General features: G+C 46.3%; 1 protein-coding gene across 2 annotated transcripts in view; it reads left to right on the top strand.

The window, feature by feature from the left end:
- PPP1R16B (protein phosphatase 1 regulatory subunit 16B) overlaps positions 1–21245 on the top strand; it is a 108410-nt gene that overhangs the window by 78607 nt on the left and 8558 nt on the right. For both annotated transcript variants that reach the window (XR_003996531.1, XM_030533420.1), the window contains exons 3-9: positions 4915–4985; positions 7214–7359; positions 11507–11610; positions 15008–15132; positions 18336–18461; positions 19417–19492; positions 20528–20657. Coding sequence is in view for 1 of the 2 variants with exons in the window: in XM_030533420.1 (XP_030389280.1) it covers positions 4915–4985; positions 7214–7359; positions 11507–11610; positions 15008–15132; positions 18336–18461; positions 19417–19492; positions 20528–20657 (778 nt within the window). In the remaining variant the exon portion in view is untranslated. The remainder of the gene's footprint in view (positions 1–4914; positions 4986–7213; positions 7360–11506; positions 11611–15007; positions 15133–18335; positions 18462–19416; positions 19493–20527; positions 20658–21245) is intronic.

Below are 21245 nucleotides of genomic sequence, written 5' to 3'. Positions count from 1 at the left end.
CATTACCTACCTCCCTTTCCCCTTCTTTCTGGGCTGTCTTGTCCCCAGGGGATTCTCCATGTCCTTGCTACAGCTCTGAAGATGCTCTCAACCTCGAGATCCTCTAACAGAGTCAGGGGGACGTTGCACAGGAGGACTCGCTTATCCCCCGGCCACCTAAGGGGCAAAATAACAACACTTGCTGAAAGTTAGTATATGTGCCGAGAATCTCAGTGCTTTACGCTCCCTATTTTGCAGATGGGAAACTGAGGCAGGGTGACGGGAAAGCGACTTTGCCCATGTCACACAGCAAGTCTGTGGCAGAAGAAGGTCTGATTTCATTTTTTCCGAAGGCACTGAGCAACATAACTTCAGTTAAATCCACTGAGTCTGACAGGTGCTCAGCACCGTGGAAAATCAGGCCCTACATAGGCCTGCCTTTAAAAGCTCAGATTGTTCAGTGGCAGCTTCCGGGCTCTGAGCACTTCCAAAAATCTAGTCCGTGGCAGAGCTGGGAACTGAACCCAGGCCCAGGGCTTCCACCACATGACCAGACTTCCACAGTCCCTGCCCTAAGTAACCCTGGACTGAAATAGCAGGGAAGGATATTTCCAAGGCTAACTCCAGGTGCGGAAACTTTCCAGCTGAAGGATGCTGCTGAAGAGTGGCCGTGTTGCTGAGTAAGTGGAATGGTCCCAGTGCTGTTATCACAGCAGCTCCCCTTGCCTCACACATTAAATGGCTCTCTAGACAGCCACCACATACTTTAGCTCTCAGAATTTGTATAGCACACTATCTTCAAAGCACTCTGCAGCATTAACTGCCTCATTTACCCCCCCTGTGAGGGAAGTGAGTACCACTGTTCCCATTTTACAGACTGGGCAGGGGGAGAGGTGGGCTGAGCTGTACGGAAGGCACATGATGTCTGTGGCAGAGCTGGGGGGCCAAATTAGGAGTCCTTGGCTGTCAGTGCCGCCCTCATTTTGGCGCACCTGGCCTATGAGTAAGTTCATCGCAAGGCATTTCCTGTCAGGACTAAGGGGCAGGGGCAGGACTGGGCCTGGAGGGAATGTTATGCACAAGCTAGTACAGTCTCTCTCTTGCATTCATGAGCATGAATAATACCTTACTGAGTCTGTGGAAGGGGAGAATATAATACGTCTTGTAGTAAAGGTCAACTCACATGGCTGCACATGAGCTTCATGTCAGTCCTTTGCTAACCATCCTTAACTCTTTCAGTGCTTTATGAACTTTGTCCACACAAGCAGAGAGTATATGGACTCTTCAGTATATACCCTGGTGTTCCACTGATGCTGACGGAGCTGAGATCAGTGCCCCAGCTCCTCCTGCATGGACGGACAGCACTTGTAAGGTTAATCTGGCAGCATTTATGTGCCCAAATCATTGTAAGCAGGAAAACATGATTATAGAGCCACATGACATTAGTACACAATGGCTCTGAAATGAGCCAGCTTGTATTAAGCCTCCTAACGGCATCACATCCAAAGTAAATAACAAAAAAACAGATCCACCGATGAGTGACAGGTCTATCAGTCAGATCCTATTAGCAGAGCAGGAAGATGGAGTTAGGCAGTAATAGGAGAAGAATAGTCATTAAATCAGTCGTATTGGCAGGGGTGCAGACAGTTTCAGAACTGGGAAGTGTGTGAGCACTGTGGGGTGTCCATGTGCTGACCATAAAGTGTGAGCTGCCTAGATTGACCATTAAACCTGGTGTTGTGTGGTGTGTATTTAATTCCAAGGAATAAATATATGGCAGGAGTGCTCTGTTTCTCTCTCTCGATACTTAATGGATACGTGCCAGTTGGTGGTGCCCAAGAATATATAACATGGTTCCTGGATTTTATAGGACCAAGAAAAAGTGTGTGCTGCAAACAGCTTTCTCTGTGCAACTCCTGACATCAAGCTCTCAACAGCATCAGGACCTCCAGAGCACTTTGCAGATATTAGTTAATCCTCCAACACCTCTGTGAGGTTTGGAAGGAACATTGTTCCTATCTCTGATGGGGAGATTGAGGCTCAGAAGGGTTAAGTGATTTAGCCAATATCACTGAGTGGCAAAATCAGGAATAGAACAGAACTCAGGAGTCTGGTCTGACTACCTGACTGTATTTCCCTTCATCCCAGTGAGACCTGCTTGTGTGACTTGAGGGCAGAATGTGTCGGTAGCAAACTGACACATTAAGAAAATATCACAGTGAGTTTAAATATAAAGAGGAATCTGCAAAGCTTTAGGCCATATCTCAACACCAGGTTGTCACACTGGATCAGTTACAGCATGATAATTTGTGTTGGAAGAGAGGGTGGCCTAGTGCCTAATGCACAGGAATGAGAATGAACTCTGGCATTCTAGTCTGATTCCATCTTCCTCTGTGTCTGTGGGCAAAGCACTAAAGTGCCTGGCTACAAAACTGCTGAATACAGAAAGGGCTGGAGCTGGAGGGCCGTGGGTACTGTTATCCCCATTTTATTATAATAATAGGAGATATACCAATCTCCTAGAACTGGAAGGGAACGTGAAAGGTCATTGAGTCCAGCCCCCTGCCTTCAGTAGCAGGACCAAATTTTGCTGCAGATCCCTAAGTGGCCCCCTCAAGGATTGAACTCACAACCCTGCATTTAGCAGGCTAATGCTCAAACCACTGAGCTATCCCTCCCCCTGGAATTTTACACATGGGGAAACTGAACTGGAGAGATGAAAGGCCCTACAAAAATACTAGACCGCAAAAACAGCCAGGTTGGGGTTCCTGATTATCCCTTGGTTCAGATTTGTAGTGTAGAGAAAACCTAACTGGGTCGTATAACTGGGCTAAGGCCTTGGCCATCACCAAGGCTATAGCAGGTCACAGAACATCCCTATGATCTTGTTCGTACTACAGACTTTGACCATGTTGTGATCTTTTTCTCAAACTGGAGGCCTTTAGCATATATGTGTATTTTCTAAATGAGGAGAAGAACCTCCTGGCATTCCCTGCCTCTCTGAGCAGTTGTGAGAACTAGGCTTTGTCTACACTGGACTTTCGTCAGTAAAACTTTTGTCATTCAGGTTTATGAAAAAAACACTCCCCCGAAAAGTTTTACGTCAAAAACTGCCGCTCATTGGGGGTGGATATTTTTTGACGGTGAGAGAGCTCTCTCCCACCGACAAAGAGTGGCTGCACTGCCCCTTATAGTGGCACGGCTGTGGCAGTACAGATGTGTCGCTAAAAGGTGCATAGTGCAGGCATAGCCCTAGACAGTGTCTGCATAGTGCTCTGTATGCAAGTGCTAAGCATTGCTGTTCTCTGAGCAGAGCACAGAAGTCCTGTGTGTACACTGCAGGGTTTATTTCCCTAATATCTCCCTTTTCAATAAATGGATTGCAGGGAGGAAAGTGACTAGGGCGCCTTCCTGCTTGTGCTGTTGCTCTGGGAATAGCCAGTGTTGCAGTCTCTCCTGTCTGCAGGCTATAAAGATTGTTATTGCCCTCTTAGCTTCATGAGTGTTCTGTATCTTACAGCTCTGGTTTCCCTTAATGATTACGTCCCCTGCCAAGGAACATGATGGGATACCAGTAGCTGGTGCATCTCTGCCCCTAGGGAGGAAGTTATTATGAACCTGCTAGCTCAGTGACATGTGGCTGGGAAGAGCATAAGGCTACAGTAACTAAAAAACTAAGCCACAGCAAACAAGCATTGGACATCACAACCTCAGTGTAAATGACTTGAAACGTTCCCCATACTGGCCATCAGCTGATGTTTGATGAGACCCTTCTGTACTTATCTTGTGGCCATTGCTGTTACCATGTGTGAGGTCAGTTCCTAAATTTTTCTCCTTTTGCACCGGGTAGATGGTTTTAAAATATTTTTGGAAGCCTTCCTTTGGCAGAAGGAACCTTGCTTAAAAAACTGACTATCTGTTGAAAGAGGTGGGATTTTAACAAACTTATCAGTAGTTATCTTAAAATCCCATGATGTCCTTTAGGCATACATGGACCTGGGTGAAGTACCAAAAGCTATGCCTGCCAGGACTTCCCAAAGCGACAACTGATTCTGAGTGCCTCAGCTCTTGTATCCCAAATCTATGACTCCTGACAGAGGCCTGAATTTCAGAGCGTGGGTGCTCACGCTGGCTGGAAGTTAGGTTCTTTTGGCATCAGGATGGGAGCAAAAATTATATTTTGGAAAAAATCAGCCCTAGTGCACAGTAAAATTTGCACTCAGGTATGGTGCAGTGAAATAAAATGTGAGTTCCAAACTGTTCTGAAGCAGCCTGTGCAGTTTACCATCCCAGGTACAGTAGAACTCCTATTTTATGATACATTTTTGATCGAGGAATTCATAAAACCGAACATCGGAAAATTACAGTGAGTCTGGGGCATAAGTTGCAGTTTGGTGCCCTGCATTGAGGTCTTGTTCTTGACACTACTGCAAAGATATTTCCAAGGCAATGAAGGCATCAAAATGTGAAGGGGTGACATTGACATCACTTTTGTTATGGGATTATTTTATTTTATTTTTGTCTGGAAAAATGATCCACGTAGTTGGTTGTTCGTATGGTTGGTGTTCATAAAATTGAGGTTCTACTCTATGGTAAAGCTGTTAGTGAAAAACTGTCTGTGTCTGAGTGCCCTCTACTGGCTAGAATCAGGCAGCACAATGTTATCTGTGCCATATTAACTCTACTTTAACTCAAGTGCCAAGGGCCTGTACTTTTGCAACCCGTGGACCAGAGTTCTAACCCTACTGTTGCCACGATGTTCCCAGTTGCCAGTGCACAGCATAGTGAGAACCTGGAGTGGGTAAGTGGCCATGGCTTTGTCACAATCTACAATCATGTTTCTTTGTGGCCAGGATTTGGTTAGAGCTGAGAGTGAAAGATGAATCCAGGATTGGTAAACTGAAGTTCCTTTCTTCCTTTTGCTCTCGCTTGCAGTATGTTACTTATTGAAGAACAATATCAGCCCGGACCTGTGCAATGAAGATGGACTCACTGCACTGCATCAGGTGAGGCCTTGAGCTACCCTCACCATCCTAGGCTGCTTGTTAATGTGTTCATCTTCCATGGTGCTGGAGCACTATAGTGTGTCTGTGCAGGGCCATCTGTGAGTGCAGCTCACAGAGACAAAGGAGGGTTCCCTTCCCACATGTATTTTGCTTGTTTTTCTGTAAAACACCTGAAGTCTTCACATGTTGCAGCATCCTGTCCTCTGGGGCTAAGCTGAGCTCAGAGCCCCTCTCCCTACACCCAAAACTTACTTCCATTAAAGAGGAGCTCAGGCAAGACTTGGGACCTTAGGCCCAGATACAAAAAGCAGCACCTGTGCAGCTCCCCATGAGGCTAGGCTGTCAGCTCTTAAAGGCAAGCTGACTCAACTCTCCCAGAAGGCTGAGCTACTCACTGCTTTTGAAACAGGTTTGATTCAATCAGGGCACTAGCTGTTTAGGTAAATTGCTGCAGCCTTCTTGTATGGAGACTCATACATTGATTTAAGGCACTGTGACATTCCTTAGATGTATCCAGCATTGTGAGTCACCTTGTCCTTGTTTATACCTGCCTGGGTCAGCTCCCTGACAACCTCTGCCCCAAGCAGCACAAATACTCCCCTCTCAGCCCACATGGGCTCTGCTGTCCCTCTGCAGGTAAGCAGCAGATGCCCTGTGAACATCCCCTGACACTTATCGGACAATCACAGAATTACCAGGCCCACTGTCCCTAAAAGGAACATTACAGCTTACGAGTTCCCTTTAGATCACAGCTCCAATTAACACGCAGCACTTTTTTATAGAGAAAACAATAAAAGTTTATTTAACAAAGAGTAAAGATTCGTGCAGTAGCAAACAGAAATTTTGGGAATGCAGGGCTACACAGAAACACAGAGTTACATATAAAACAAAATCATAACATACATTCTAGAGTCTGAAGTCAACTAACAAGGTGCCCTCTTGTCTAATAAGGTACCGCATACCCCAAAGTCCTTCTCACCGTGTTTTTCAACCGGATGGCTGTGACCTTTTTTTCATGAGACCAAACCCACCGGCAGCTTTGCCTTCCACAGTGAAGGATAACTGGGAGTTCATCTCTGCCCCAGATATACTTCCAGAAGTTCCTTGTCTTTAATCTTAAACATGCTGCTTTTGTTTTTTCCTGCAATCCCCACAACCTATTGATTAGCATTCTGCTCAGGCTGTCAATGGATATTTATTGTGAACCAGACAATATTCAGTTTGCACATGACCTGTCAGAGGGAGAAGCATCCTTCCCCCCCAGCCTGACAGAGGTATGTGGATCACCTTTCTGTTACTGCGTAGCTCTCAGACCTAGGGAACACAGTTTTTAGTGTACATACGTAAACTCTCATGTTTTCTATACTTAGAGCTCACAATGATTGTGCTGACCAGCGTGACACAGGCTTTCATTAGAGACCTTACACGACAGTCTTGGGCAAACCAGTATATAGACCCTGGTCCCAGGGTTTCCCAACAGCCTTTATGCACCCCTGTGCCTTCTGCCAGCTGGCACAACGAAGTCCCTGGGTCTCCAGCACTTAGTAATTTTCCAAGCATCCACACAGGGGATTACACTGAACTAAACTGCAATTTGTTAAATCAAACTGATTTTAATTCCCTCCCCAGCTAAAAAGTCCTGGTCTCTAGCACAGAAACGCAAGAAGAATCTAACTGCTCCTGGGCTCACAGGAGTTGCAATGACTAGAAGTGCCAGCAGGCAGCCTCCTGCTCGCTGCTGAGGGGTGGCAGTAAACAGCAGTAGTGCAGTTGAACTCAGCATTTCCCAGCCCATGTCGAAAATGCTCTCATTGACTCTATGGCTGGAATGGGGGTTTGTCTACAAATGACTTTCTCTCTTCGGTGCTGGAGGGACGTTTGCTTTAAAAAAAGCTATTTCTCCACAGAGTCATTGTTCTTCAGACAAAGGGGAGCATTTTCTGCTTGTGACACTGGAAGTGTCATGACTTTCACTGCCAGCAAGTGAAGTCATGCCATGAAAACCCCACCAAGCCCACGAAAGGATCAGGCATTGTTAGGGCACAGTTTGGGGTTAAGGCAAGAACCATGGCATTACTGGCATTGATTGAATCCCAGATGAAATATTGCACCGTGTGTAGTTACTGTGCCTTTAGCAATAGTTTCTTACAGAGGATGCGGCTTGTGGTATTGTGATCACTTACAAGCTCTAAGTAAAAATTATCCCCTCTGTTTCTGTCCCTCACCAGTGCTGCATAGACAACTTCGAAGAGATAGTCAAGCTTCTCCTCAACCATGGGGCTAACGTCAATGCAAAGGACAATGAGCTATGGACTCCACTGCATGCAGCAGCTACCTGTGGTCACATCAACCTGGTGAAGATTCTAATTCAGCAGTAGGTGGCCCCTGCTTACTTTTTGTGTATCTCTCGGTGGGCCTGAATCCACCAGGTGCTGATTGCTTCCTCTGAGCTACTGAGTGCTCACAACTTCCACTGCTGTTGGTAGGAATTGAGAACACTTGGTACCTCATAGGATCAGGCCGATGGTGCTTGTTAGCCAGGTTAAGGCTGCACGTTGCTGATTCGTTATTAGGAAATGATGCCTGGGTTAGAAGAGCAGAGAAAGCCTAACTAAGGAGAAAATAGTAAAACAGAGGATGACCTGGATCAGTTTGCTTTGAAGGGGGCAGGTGCTTATCTGGCCAAAGCCTCTGGATTTGGATTTCAATCTGTCACATATGGCTTTATGTAGTTCACCTTTCCTCTATGCTTCCAGGCTTCTGCTCACAGTAGGTGGGCCAGGAGCAAAGGTGCAGTAAAAGGAATAGCCAGAAAAAACAAACGGCAAAGGGTGAAACTCATCTCTGTGCATAGTGTCCCCACAGTGCTGTACGCACCATGCCAGTCCTTCAGCCAAGGCTAGAAACACTGACACAGGAAGTACAAGGTGTTCATGTAGCACAGTTGCTATAGAGAGCCAACCTGAACCACACAGGGCCTCCCACTCACCCCTGCCGAGAGCAGTCGGGCGAAGGCCTTAATGTTTAAGCCCCTTGTGCTCTCTGCACTCGAGTGAGCAGGAGGCCCAGTGTTAGTGCATAGCATAGTACATCTTAGGGCTATCACACTAAATTGTACTTACCTAAAGGGAGGCTGACAAGAAGGTCTCAGTAACCATACAGTTGTGTCCCCAGGTGCTGTCTGTAGCATGAAAACCTTGCACTTTCTGTACTGAAAACTGTCTCTTGCCGTGGCTGGAGGTTGAGCAGGCTGAGAAGAAGCCCTGTATGCTAACGTGCTGCCCTTCACAAGCAGTGTCTGTCTCACCTTTCTGTACACCCTAGACCAGGGGTTCTCAACCTTTCTCTCTCTAAGGCCCCATTCAACATGCTATAAAAACTCCAGGGCCCAGCGGGGGGCCCTTAGGGCAGGGGCCTTGGTCATAGGCATAGTTTAACTTCCATTTTGGGGGGGGTCAGAGGCCAGTGGAGCTCGAGCCAGCTCCACAAGGCGGGGTTCGGGGGGAGCACCACTTTCACCCCCTGACTCACCTCAGCAGGCCACCCAGACTGTCTGGGTTGGGTGGGGAGGCGGGGCACAACCAAAATTGTAACTCAGAGATGAGGGGCTTAGCTCAAAAAGTTTGAAAACAGCTCAGGGTGCAGGGAGGGGGTAGCTGAGGGTGCAGGAATGGGGGTAGCTAGGGGCTGTGTATGGGCAGGGGGTAGCTTGGTGCAGGGAGTGGGTAGCTGGGGCTGTGTGCACACAGGGTGGCTGTGGGTGCAGGGAGGGGGGTAGCTAGGGGCTGTGTGTGAGCAGGGAGGATAGCTCAGGGTGCAAGAGGGAGTAGCTGAGGGTGCAAGGAGAGGTGTACCTAGGGGCTCTGTGCAGGCGGGGGCAGTGGAAGCTCAGCCTGCAGGGAGGGTGTAGCCTCAGGGTGTAAGTAGAGGCGTATTAGGGACTGTGTGCTGGGAGGACTCCCCTGTCTGCCAGCCAAGGAGCCATGTCTCCCCACTCAGGCAGTTCTTACCGGCTGCCTCTTCGCTGCTGGTGAGCAAAGAGGGCAGGAAGCTGAGGAGCAGCTTCAGCCTGGGGCACCAGCAGGAGACGAGGGAACGTTGCTGCTGCCTGCTCCATGACACCAGCCAGAGCAGCAGCCTCTGGCTTCCTGCCTCCGATCTGGCCAGCGAGCAGGGAGAGGAGATGGTGGGGGAGATGTGGAGCTGCCCCTGGGACTGTCGTGCTCTTGTGCTACACTTGGAGTGGGCGGGGGATGCCTTCCATGTTCCCAACTCTGCCCATAGGCTCCTGGCTTCTGCCCCACAGGGAGCACCAGGGCTTGGCACTCTGGGATTCAGCCCTGCGCCTCCCAGCTTCAGCCCCGCCGGGGCGGCTGGGGATCGGGGCCTCAGTCCCTCCTGGCTTCAATCCCTCAGGGGACACTGGAGATTGGGCTCTGGGTTTTAGTCATGGGGCCCCGCGGACCCCTGGCTGAGAATTTCTGTCCTAGACTACTGCACTGCCAGATGGGAGACTTGGGTTCAGATTTTGGCACCTGTTTCTTGGCCAGCGGACTCTGTCTATAAGGAAGATAATGCAGCAATGCTTTATGACCGTGAACAAACCCATCCATTGCTGGGAGCTTCCTGCAGTTTCCTTAGCCTATAATTAGGCTTGGAAAGATTAGATTTTTATTGATAAACGTGAATTTCACCATACACACACATTGACTAAAAGATATTTCCATCAGTAATAACTGAAATTTATAGATAGGCAAAGTGAAAAAAATGCTGCTTGAGAAGTTAATGAAGTTTGATTTAAGGATATTTACTCGGTATATTTTGACATGTGATGTTGACAATATGTGTTTTAATGGTTATAAAGCTATCACTTGATGAATCTTAACATCTGCTTCATTAAATAATTATTGTCTGACCCCCATAATTTTCCATAACTGTGAAAATGTAAATCGATAAAAATAGAAAAAAAAATCTTAAAAATAAACATTCTTTTGAAATAATAAAAAAAATGAAAATGGAATTCGGCCAGGCATAGCTCTAATGTTTGGGGCAGCTATATATGTAGCCTCAAGGTTTGGGCAAGCCCAGGAATAAAACTGGAGGGAACCTGAAAGTTTTCGGGAGGGAGGATAAAAATGGAGTGCAGAAATAAATGAAAGGTGGGAATGTGTATTGCATCCTGGATGAGACCTGGAACGTCCTTTCTTGTGATTATAGGAAAGGATGTAGCATGAGGGATAACAAGCAAGCAGGGTCAGACTGGGGAGCTGGGAGCATCCGTTCTGGTCCATCCCATTCGGGTGGGTGCAGGGTGCCCTCTGTTAACTCAGACACTGGCAAGCCAATACTGTAGTAGCATTGCACCATGGTCCCTGTTCAGAAGATGAGTTGTCAATTGTCTCTTTCTAAGGGTGAGGGATAACAGATTTTCTGCATTACATGGCATAGTATGGGGTTATTGTGATCGAAAAAGGCTTCTGCAACAGGTCTCCCAGATCACAGGGTTTGCTTAGACACTGCATCACAAGGCTTTGGCGCCTGAACAGAGAACCCAGAGACCACCAGATTTAGCAGCTCCCAAAGGATGTCAGGTCCCATGCTTTGTTAGCTGCTTAAATTGACTCTAATACATTGCAAGCATAAGTTATATTGTAATTTACTGTGCTGATGAGAGAGAAAAATGAACAAGAATATAAATGCTGGTGGATGCTGTCTGCCTTCTTTCAAAGGCTGTAACCATCGCAGATCAAGCCTTAGCTTTGTTATAATATAAAATACACAACCAGACTGCCTAGAGTTTGAACACCAACAGGGATTACCCTGTTGAATCAGAATAGCAGTTAATTTCCTTGGGTAGTCAGCCTCGAACAGCAGCCACTATAAGATTCAGTGGAAGAAGCAAGAAACCCTGTAATGGACAATAGACAAAAATCTGCCCAGAGAGGAATTTACTAGTTTAGTCCCCACCTACATTCCCAATAACCCTCTTGGCACTCAGAACTTTTCAGTGAGGACCAGCCAGCCAAGTGTCCACTGACTAAAGATTTGTTAATGGCTTGGCGCTGTGTTCCAGAATGATGTTACAGTGGCTCAGTGTGAGATGTAACTTCTGGCACCAGTGGGTCATTGGCCTGTTCCTTCCTAAAAGCGCAGGAGAGAGGAGTGTGAGCGTAGCAGGCAAGGCTCCTGGGGCCATGCACAGCCCAGCTCCACTAGCCCCAAATCCAATGGAGGAGGCTCAGTGTGCTATGAATACATCTACTTCAAGACATGTACCTCCCCATGTCAATCCTTCACAGGTCCCATGGACACCGCCTTCTATATCTTTGTCTGTCCAATCCTGGAGGTATTTGGGCACCAAATATGAGACATTACTATTAAAACCCCAGCTTGGTCTTCAGAGGACTCTTCCCAGCTGCCATGACCTGTTGGATATTGTCTATTATAGGGCAGCATCCAAGGTTCCCTTTCCTTCTATGTGTATTGGTGCCACTTCCTCATGATGGACTTTCTCTTTGCAGTGGGGCAGACTTGCTGGCAGTAAATGCAGATGGAAACATGCCATATGATCTCTGTGAAGATGAGCAGACCCTTGATGTCATTGAGACCTGCATGGCATACCAGGGTAAGGAAGGATGAAATACTCAAAATACATTGGAAGTGGGTTAATAGAAATATTGAATCATGTTTTTGTGTTTCTCAGTGCTTGGTACTCCTACTGAGGAAAGTAGAAGTCACTGCACTGCATTTCTTCTTGGCAGCTGTTGGAAGCCAGACTTTCATGAGCCTAATCCATAAAGTCCTGAATAGTAACCCATGATAAAGGACTCTGTCCGGCTACCAATCCTTTGAGCCATACAACCTCCCTTAATGGAAATCATTATAGTAAAGCCCATGCTCTGAAGGGACTCATATGAAAAGACAACCTTAGATTTTAAGAGAGAAAGAGAGAGAGATGGGTGGTGGAATTTGAAATCTGAACCTGGATCTGAGTTTAGCTCTTCGTTCTGGACAGACTAGCTAGTTTACCTTTCCCAGGCCAGACCTTAGGATCAGAGGGGCACTAAACCATTAAAGACCTCAGCCTAGAGAAGAAGGAAGATGAACAGGCAGCAGCGGCTAGAGGGCTCTCTGGCAGAGAGACTGAGAAGACTACAGGGACTGACTGTCTCTCCCAGGCCCGGATCAGGGGTATCTGGATTGAGTGGAACTTACTCACACCTTGCAAGGAGAGAACAGTGTTTAGGCAAGACCCAGGTGCACAGGCCTTTTGTTTTGTTTTATCCCTTTGCTCTGTGTGCTATGTACCTTTGGGTGAATAAATAATGCTTTTTTTTTGAAGAAGCTGTTTGTGGGTCACTTTAATCAGCTGCTCATCACAGACTCCTGGAGGACTTATAGGTGCCAAGTATAGCTGGGCCTGACTGGTTATCATAGTTGCGGGGAATGGAAGCTGCAGCCCGGTGACACAGTCTAAGAATACTGAGCTGCATGATTCCCTCCCAAGAGGTGCTCCGTCACCAGAGGTGCACCGTCACTGGAGGTGCACCTAAGTGTCTTAAGCATAGCTTACCATGTAATAGTGATTGGCCTCATCCTAGTTGCTAAAGCTGTGGGTGTGGAAAGCTTGCTTGGCATCTGCCCTATCTATTAAGGTCTGTTTTGGTGCCCATCACTATAGAATCTCTCAGTACTTGCATTCTGTCCTTACTATGCCTGGCTCTAGCCAGTGCTATTACCCCCTCAGTTTTCATAAACTGATTCTCAGATGGCAGCAGCATCTGTTCATGATTCCCTACTCATTTAAACACAGAGCCCTCTGCTGCTACCATTGAAGTCAGTGAGAGTCTGGTTGCTGAGTTCGATGGGAGCAGAATTGGGCTGAGGTTCTCATCTTTCTGTCAGAAGGGCATATGCTGTACAGATTATGTAATTCCCCATTTTCCTATCTATAAAAGGGGGAATAAGGACAGCCCAGAGAATTATAGACTGGCTAGCTTAATTTTAGAACCCAGAAAGATAATGGAACAAATAATCAAACAGTCAATTTGTAAGTACCTTGAAGATAATAAGGTGATAAGTAACAGTCAACACGGATTTGTCAAGAACAAAGCATGTCAAACCAACCTAATATCCTTCTTTGACAGGGTAACAAGCCTTGTGGATGGAGGGGAGCAGCAGGTGTGGTATAGCTCAACTTTAGTGAGGTTTTTGTTTCTATCACACGTGACCTTCTCATTAACAAATTAGGGATATATAACCTAGCCAAACTTGCTATCGAGTGGATGCACAACTGGTTGGAAAACCGTACTCAGAGAGTAGTTGTCAATGGTTCACAGTCCTGCTGGAAGGATATATTGAGTGGGGTCCCTCAGGGATCTGTCCTGGGTCTGGCGTTGAGAGAACAATTATAAAGCTTGCACATGATACTAAGATGGCCACGATTGCAAGCTTTGGAGAACAGGATGAGAATTCAAAATGATCTTGACAAATTGGAGAAATGGTCTGAAATAATGAGGATGAAATTCATTAAGGACAAATGCAAAGTACTATTCTTAGGAAGGAATAATCACTTGCACAAATACAAAATGGAACATGACTGCCTAGGAAGGAGTACTAAAGAAGAGAATCTGGGAGGATTATAAATGGATCACAAACTAAATATCAGTCAACAATGTAATACTGTTGCAAAAAAAGCAAACATCATTCTAGGATGTATTAGCAGGAGAGTTGTAAGCAGCACATGAAAATTAATTCTTCCACTCTACTTGGCACTGATAAGGCCTGAACTGAAGTACTATGTCCTGTTCTGGGCACCACACTTCGGGAAAGATGTGGAGCAACTGGAGAAAGTCCAGGGGAGAGCAACAAAAATGATTAAAGGTCTAGAAAATGTGACCTACGAGGAAAGATTGAAAAAATTAGATTTGTTTAGTCTGGAGAAAAGACTGAGGGGAAACATTATAACAGTTGTCAGATGTATAAAAGGTTGTTATAAAGAGGAGAGTGATAAATTGTTCTCCTTAACCTCTGAGGACAGGACGAGAAGTAATGGGCTTAAATTGCCGCAAGAGAGATTTAGGTTAGACATTAGGAAAAACTTCCTAAGTGTAAGGGTAGTTAAGCACTGGAACAAATTACCTAGGGAGGCTGTGGAATTTCCATCATTGGAGGTTTTCAAGAACAGGTTAGACATACACCTGTCAGGAACGGTCTAGATAATACTTAGTCCTGCCTCAGTGCAGGGGACTGAACTAGATGACCTATCAAGACCCCTTCCAGTCCTATATTTCTATGATTTCTCACCCTTCAGGAGCTGCAATTTTTCTCCCTTGCCAAATTTCTTCCCTGTGTAACATACACATAAGCAGTGCCTATCCTATGGCAAGTAGCAGGGTGGATGAAATAGCCCATAAGTTCCCTCTGAGAATGGGGGCCTGCTTCCTGAGCACAGAGAGGGGAGTCTCCCTGTCCGCCATACAGCACATAATTGCCTCCTGCATAAATGGCCAAGATGGTCCCTTCCATTAGGCCTGCTGGAAATGCGGGTCAGGAATGAGGCTACCTCTGAATGGGTTAGTGCCTCAGCTCAAAATTGCTTCTAGCATGCAAAAGGATAAAGAAACTGTGGTTACACAATCAGTTCTCAACTTGTGCAGCTAGCTGCCTCTCAGCCACTAGGGTTTGATAGCCTTCCATCTTTCTGAAGCAGAGAAGTTGAGTTGGGGCAGGGCGGGGAGGGCTTAAACTTGAGCTCCTGTTTGCTCTGCATAGGCATGTTCACTCTGGCTCTTGTCCCCAGGGTAGGATTTTGGTGGAATATCATTCTCACACCATTAGGAGCACTGTTAACCTGGCTGTGCTTTGGGGGTACTGTACGGATAGAGTGTGCCAAGTATTCTACTGATGTTCAGCATGCAGATATGGTCAGACAAGGAATTTGAACCCAATTATTGCTGTTATTTACTGGGTCAGGAGAGGAAAAGAATATTTCCATTTCCCTTTCTCCCTGTTAACTACAGGCATCACACAGGAAAAAATCAATGAGATGCGGGCTGCTCCAGAGCAGGCCATGATCGCTGACATCCGAGGTCTAATTGCAGCAGGACAAGACCTGAACAGGACAGATATTCAAGGTGCTACATTGGTGAGCAGAATTGTTACAGTATCCACCCTCATCTGTCCCTACAACCTATGTGAATTCTAGGAGGCTGTCAGTGGTGTGTGTCCTTTGTTAATCTCCAAGGGCGAGTACAGTGTGAGGAGGTAAAAGGCTAGTGATTTCTATTTTAGGTCATCTCCTTTGAGCAACAATGGTGTCCATGAGTAAAGACTTTGCAATTCAGTGCCTGATCTTGCTCCCACTGGAGTTAATGGCCAACTTCACAAGAACGTAGTAACAGATTAGATCACTGGCCTATCTAGCCCAGTATTCTGTCTCTGATAGCGGTCCAGTACCAGCTTCTTCAAAAGAAATCCCATAATGGAAGTCCTGTACACTCCAATGGGAGCATGAATTTTGAAAAAGTCTTTGGGCAGGTTGAGTAAAACCATTCAGTAGTTCTATTATCACTCCTAATCCCGTTAGCGTCTGATCTGTCTTCTACTGAAATGAGAATAAAAATCCTCATTGACTTCAATGGGATCAGGCCCAACTGAAGGATCTGACCCCATATCTTTTTGGTTGCCCCAAAGGAGTCTGTCTGTCCTATTTCTCCAAAAGCTGGAGTGCCCTAGTAATACTGTTTTTGAACTGTAGTGTATTGTAGCCTGTGTGGCTGTGACCTTGGTAAGTTGACATTTGAGTTCAGAGGTATCTGAGAAGGCTTTGGTATCTACAGGCCCACCGACAGCGATTCCGAGCCCCAGAACAGAACAGTCAATGACCTCCTTAGAAAGGGATGGCTGAGGTTTGATTCATGCAGGGCGGGTGGGCCCCACGCTGCTGCTGGCTTGTTATGGCATCGCCACATGGGCGTGGAGCTGGACCATGTGCAGCAGCTGGTGCACACATGCATATGCCACGGACGCAGTCTACCTGATATTTGGGCAGTGCTGTGCCTGCGCTGGCTGGTGCCCAGCGAGCTGCTGGCTGCATTGCTGGGCGTGCTCTTCTGGCACCGCCAGGGCTTCCACATGCCCTCCCGACTGCCTTCGCCACCGCCAGTACCACCCTGTGCATGCCTAGGAGCCCTGCGGCCCACCCAAGTGATTTAAAAGGGCCCGGGACTCCTGTCTGCAGCAGTGACGGTAGCCAGGGGCCCCCGGGCAATTGCCCTCTTTGCGCCCCCCTTCAGCAGACCTGGGTATCTAGGTTATCTGATGTCATTACACGAGTGGCCAAACCATGACAGTGTAATGAAGTCTCTAACTCTAAAATGTTGATTAGTGAGATTCAGAAATCTTTCCTGTATCATTAGTTACAAAATCTGAGGAGGGCAGGCTCTCTAAATAAGACTCTGGTGACTGGAATCTTTCACAGGGCTTATATTTTCACGGCATTCTGAGGTTTCTCCTTTTAACTAATTTTCAATTCTTTGAACATCCTGTTTGACTATTCCATTAGCATCACCCAGCTCTGGCTTGTCAGGCAATCCTAAAATCTCGGTCTTATCATACCAGCACAGTAGCACAGTTATAATTTTGACAACTTCCCCCCTGTGGATCAAGTTTACATTTACCTTTCAGGCTATTCCTTGTGAAAATCAAGAATTTCCCACTCACATGCAGCCCCCTGTTGGCCTCATGAAGATATGACCACTGATGCAAAGCCTATAAGAAATGAGCTAATTCATGATGGTTTCAGGGGAAGATGAGATTTGGCACTCCATATATTTTATAATAGGGTGAGGGGGTGCAAATGTATATAGTATATCCGATTGTGTATTCCTTTCACCCCCACCTTCAGTATGTTGCTGTTTTAGACTGTGACCTCTCTGAAACAGGGACTGTCTGCCTGTGTGTTAGAACAGCACCTAGCACAATGGACTCTGATCTCAATATTAAGGACCAGCAGCTTTGAAAAACTATTGCAACTGCCTTTTATTACCTGACAGCCACAAACTTCTAGTCTGGAATGCATGACAGCAATGGCTCATTTTCACAGGGACGTGCAGGCAGCTAGCATTTCTTTTAGAAAAGCACTGAATTTTAGTACAAAAATAACTCTTACGCAGGATGATAGGCTATGAGAAGGGCAAATTGAGCTTCAGACCTCCCTGCTTTGAGAGTGTCCCTTAAATTACACGCAAGAGAACACCAAGAAGTTTATCGAGAAGACAGCTGGTATAATTTCATTTATGTGGCATGATCCACATTCTTTCTCCATTATGGAATGTGCAGAAAGGAGTAGAAGTTCTCTTTTCCCTACACCACCACTTGAAATGGAATTACCTCTGTGGAGGAGGGACTGCTGCCGACTTGCGTACAGTAAATTGCAAAACAGAGCATGGAGTAGGAAGAGGGTATGTTTTGATCAAGGATACAGCAGCAGACAGACAGTATTAAGAAAAACTCCCCAAAGAGACCTAAATGTCCTCACAGAGTAGAAAAGATCTTCAGAAACCATTTGTGCGCTTGGTATCAGACATTGGAGACTAAAATCTGAAATGCAGAGTCCCTCAACTGCAAGCAGTCAGGGATTTAGATATCTTATTCACTTAAATTGAGAGTGCAAGTAACAGCATGTGCAAAACTGGCCACAGAAATGGAAGCCTGGCTGTGGCCAGGCTGAAAACTTGGTCTAGAGATCCATTCCAGAGCATCTCAGAGGAATGTCCTCTTTTCCCCATTGTCATGGAATGTGCAGAGTGCCCTTTAGCTGTGATCCTCCACCCCAGAGCTGGCTGCATTGTGGTGGTGCTGCATGCTTATAGTTTGTGAAGCACTGCAGAACCTTTTGAGATAAAAATACAGAATTTGTGTGTGGGGTGAGGGTTAATTCCTGACCAAAGAGGCCTGCCCCATTGCACCTAGCTTCACAGGACCTTACATTTATCTCTCCATAAATAGTTATAGATGGTGATTTCATTGGTTTAAAATGTAGTTTGGATGCTGCTTTTGTTTTGATACATGTTAAAAACCCTTTGAGGAAATTTTTAGATCAGCCCAAAGACCTTCACTGGCAGAGATTTGCCTAAACACACTGATGGCGTTCCAGGGTCCAACCAAACTCCCCTGGAAGTCAATGCAGTGTCTTGTCACTCACTTCAATGGAAGCTGAATCCAGCGCTGCTGTTTTTTCTTGATCTAAACTCAGACACTGCAGTGGCATCACCTGGGTTACTTGGTGAAGAAGGAAGTTCATGAGCCTTAGACAGCAATTCATACTCTCTGTTCCTGGTCTCTTAGCTGCACATAGCTGGGGCTAATGGCTACCTGCATGCAGCTGAGATGCTTCTAGACCATGGAGCACGGCTAGACATCCAGGACTGGGATGGCTGGGAACCTCTCCATGCTGCTGCCTTCTGGGGACAGGTAAACATTTTTGTTGAAAGTCTATTTTGTGCGGCTAGTTCACCTTAGTGGGAGGCTGGGTCAGCATTTCAAAGCGGAGGATGAGTGCTCTAACCAGAGAGTGCACGTTCTCTTTGTCTGCAAAATCTAGGTGTTCTGTGGGTGCAAGCAGAGCAAGTACTGTGTGGGCAAAACAAGTCCAAACAAGTGCCAAAAAAGCCTTAATAATGCCATGATTCGCTCCCCCTCCCTGCCACACACATACACCAACCAATATTGTGCATATGGCATGTGTTGGAAAACTACTGTTTAGGATGGTTTTCGAATTCTTTGACAATGTCATTGGCACTGTTTCTTGTATTCCTCCACCTGTAATGCAGGGGTCCTAGTTACCAGTTGTGCAGGGCTCAGAAAGCCCTAAAAAAAGACCTAAAATAGCTTTTTAGATAGCCACATGTTACAGCTTTAAAGTCTGATACCTCAGGCTCTCCCTGGGGTAGAAATGAGTGCAGGTCCCACTGAGGAGCTGGGAATCTCACTGTGCCAGCGTTGGAGGGTTGGAGTGTGTTCTCTGCCTGTACATGTACATACAAGGAATTGATTTGTTCCTAGTATTTTTTTCCTCCAACTCCCACATCTCATGGGTACCTATCTGCTAGTACTATTCCTTAGGATATGCCAGAGTCCATTGCCGATGGACACAATGCCATCCTGTCAATTAGACATGGAGTGGATTTACTCCCAATTGTGGGGTCCCCACCCATGGTGGGAAATCTTCCAGTGGTTGAGCTGGTAGGAACTGTGCTTAATATCTTGCATGGAGATCACTCATACACCTGCCAGCACAGTCAGAGATCTTGGTGTCAATGAATCGTGCACCCTGCTGGTCCATAGCTTGCCTTGTCCCTTAGCTCACATGTAGCTACTGATTGCCTAAACCAGGGCTGTGAATATTGCTTTATTCCCCTTGCTGCAGATGCAAATGGCAGAGTTGCTGGTATCCCATGGGGCCAGCCTGAGTGCCAGGACAGCCTTTGACGAGATGCCAATAGGTGAGTTCAAATTCTCTCCTTTTGTAAGGGTATTTCTGATCTTGGCGAAATCCCTAGGATTTCTCCAGACAGCACAAAGAAACCAGGTTGCCTCTTAGCCTGCTGGAGTTCAGGGCTGAAATTTTAAAAGTCTTGATTCTTTTCAAGTGACTTAAAAGCATAAGTCCCATTGAAAGTCAATGGGACTTAAGAGTGTAAGTGCCTCAGTCACTTCAGTGCTTTTGAAAATGTTACCTTTGCTCTTGAAGCATCAGTCTCTCCTCCGTACACCCCTTCCCATGTGTCTCCATCTCCATCTCCACCTGCCCGCTGCAGAACTGTGAAAGATTTGCTGCTTTTCTGGTCTTCTGCACCTACTCTTTGCAGCCCAAAGAATGTGGTTTTTATTACCCTGGTGTGTTGTGGCTAGATTCCAAGCCAGTTTGGTGTGGAGTGGAAAGTGGGGAGACAGGGAAGTCTGACGCCTCGACTTCCAATCTCCGTTTCTAAGAACCCCAGCTGCTGACCTACTGTCATTGTGTGTCCACTGGTAAATACAGAAATTCTCAAAGGCTTCTTCCCTTCCCCAAGACCATCCATGTGATTCCAGGATTCACCCTGCATTTCTAGAATATCAAAATACAAAGCAATGGTAAAAACATCTCTTCCCCTTTGTGATGTGAGGTACAATACGCTGAAGAGAAGAGGGATCAAGTCAGTCTCTCTGGCCATTGCAGAGCTAAATTCCACAGCATATTCTCCGGTGCTTTTTTTCCAGTCCTGTTTTAGGTGCCCCAGACAATGCTGCTTCCACCAATTGCCTTAGGGACTGGCGTTCCCGTTCTGCTTGCATTTTCCTTCTCAGTTCTATTCCATTATCTCTACCAAACTGTGAAGACCAAGAAGGCACAGCTTTGAGGGTGGCACAGAAGTGTCTAATTATGGTTGTTATCATGTGTGCTCCCAGTAGCCCCCACTCTCCCTGTTCCACTCAGCTGACTTTATCACATTAGTGCAGCCCTGTTCATGGCTTGGTTTGGTTTGCATGTGCTGTAGACTTGTGTGAAGAAGAGGAGTTCAAAGTGTTACTGCTGGAGCTGAAACATAAGCATGATGTGATCATGAAATCCCAGATGAGGCACAAGTCCTCCCTCAGCAGGAGGACCTCCAGCACGGGAAGCCGAGGGTGAGTCCAAAATTGATCTTCCCACGGATCATGCCACACACTAGACTGGATATCACCTTTGCTGTCCCAAACTTGAAAGCAGAATACCCAGTATTCAGTGTGATCAGATACAAAGCTGTCTGCTCTGAAGTTCAGTGGACTCTCCAAAAGGCTGAAACTGGGCCAATTGTTCAGTGAGCTTTTTTTGGGGAGATTGTGCTGCTTCTAGAAAAGTAGGCTCCATGACGCAATGCATCAGACAGTGTAGGAAAACATAATAGTGATAAGGGAGTTTCCCATCTCCTAAATCACTGGTATTTGTTCCATCATTGATTAATGCTTTGAAAAGAGCTTCTTGTGCATTATAGTTCTAATGACTGGAGATGTGGGGAAAAGCTGAGGTATAGCAATAGGTAACATAAAGACAGAACCCTGATACTCTTCTGCAAGTTGACTGAACACGCAATCTACCTAGAATATTCTTTTTCTTTATGAATTTAGAGTAGCAGTTCTCAAGCTATGGCTGCAGACCTCCACTGGACCAGTCCGCAGGTCCTCTCCTGGAACAAAACAAATGAATAAAGCTCCAGGGAAGGTTAGGTGGAAAGC

This window comes from Gopherus evgoodei, chromosome 14, assembly GCF_007399415.2.
Source record: "Gopherus evgoodei ecotype Sinaloan lineage chromosome 14, rGopEvg1_v1.p, whole genome shotgun sequence".
Classification (NCBI taxonomy): domain Eukaryota; kingdom Metazoa; phylum Chordata; order Testudines; family Testudinidae; genus Gopherus; species Gopherus evgoodei.
The sequence above is the reverse complement of the archived record's forward strand: the minus strand, read 5'-3'. Positions and strand labels throughout refer to the sequence as shown.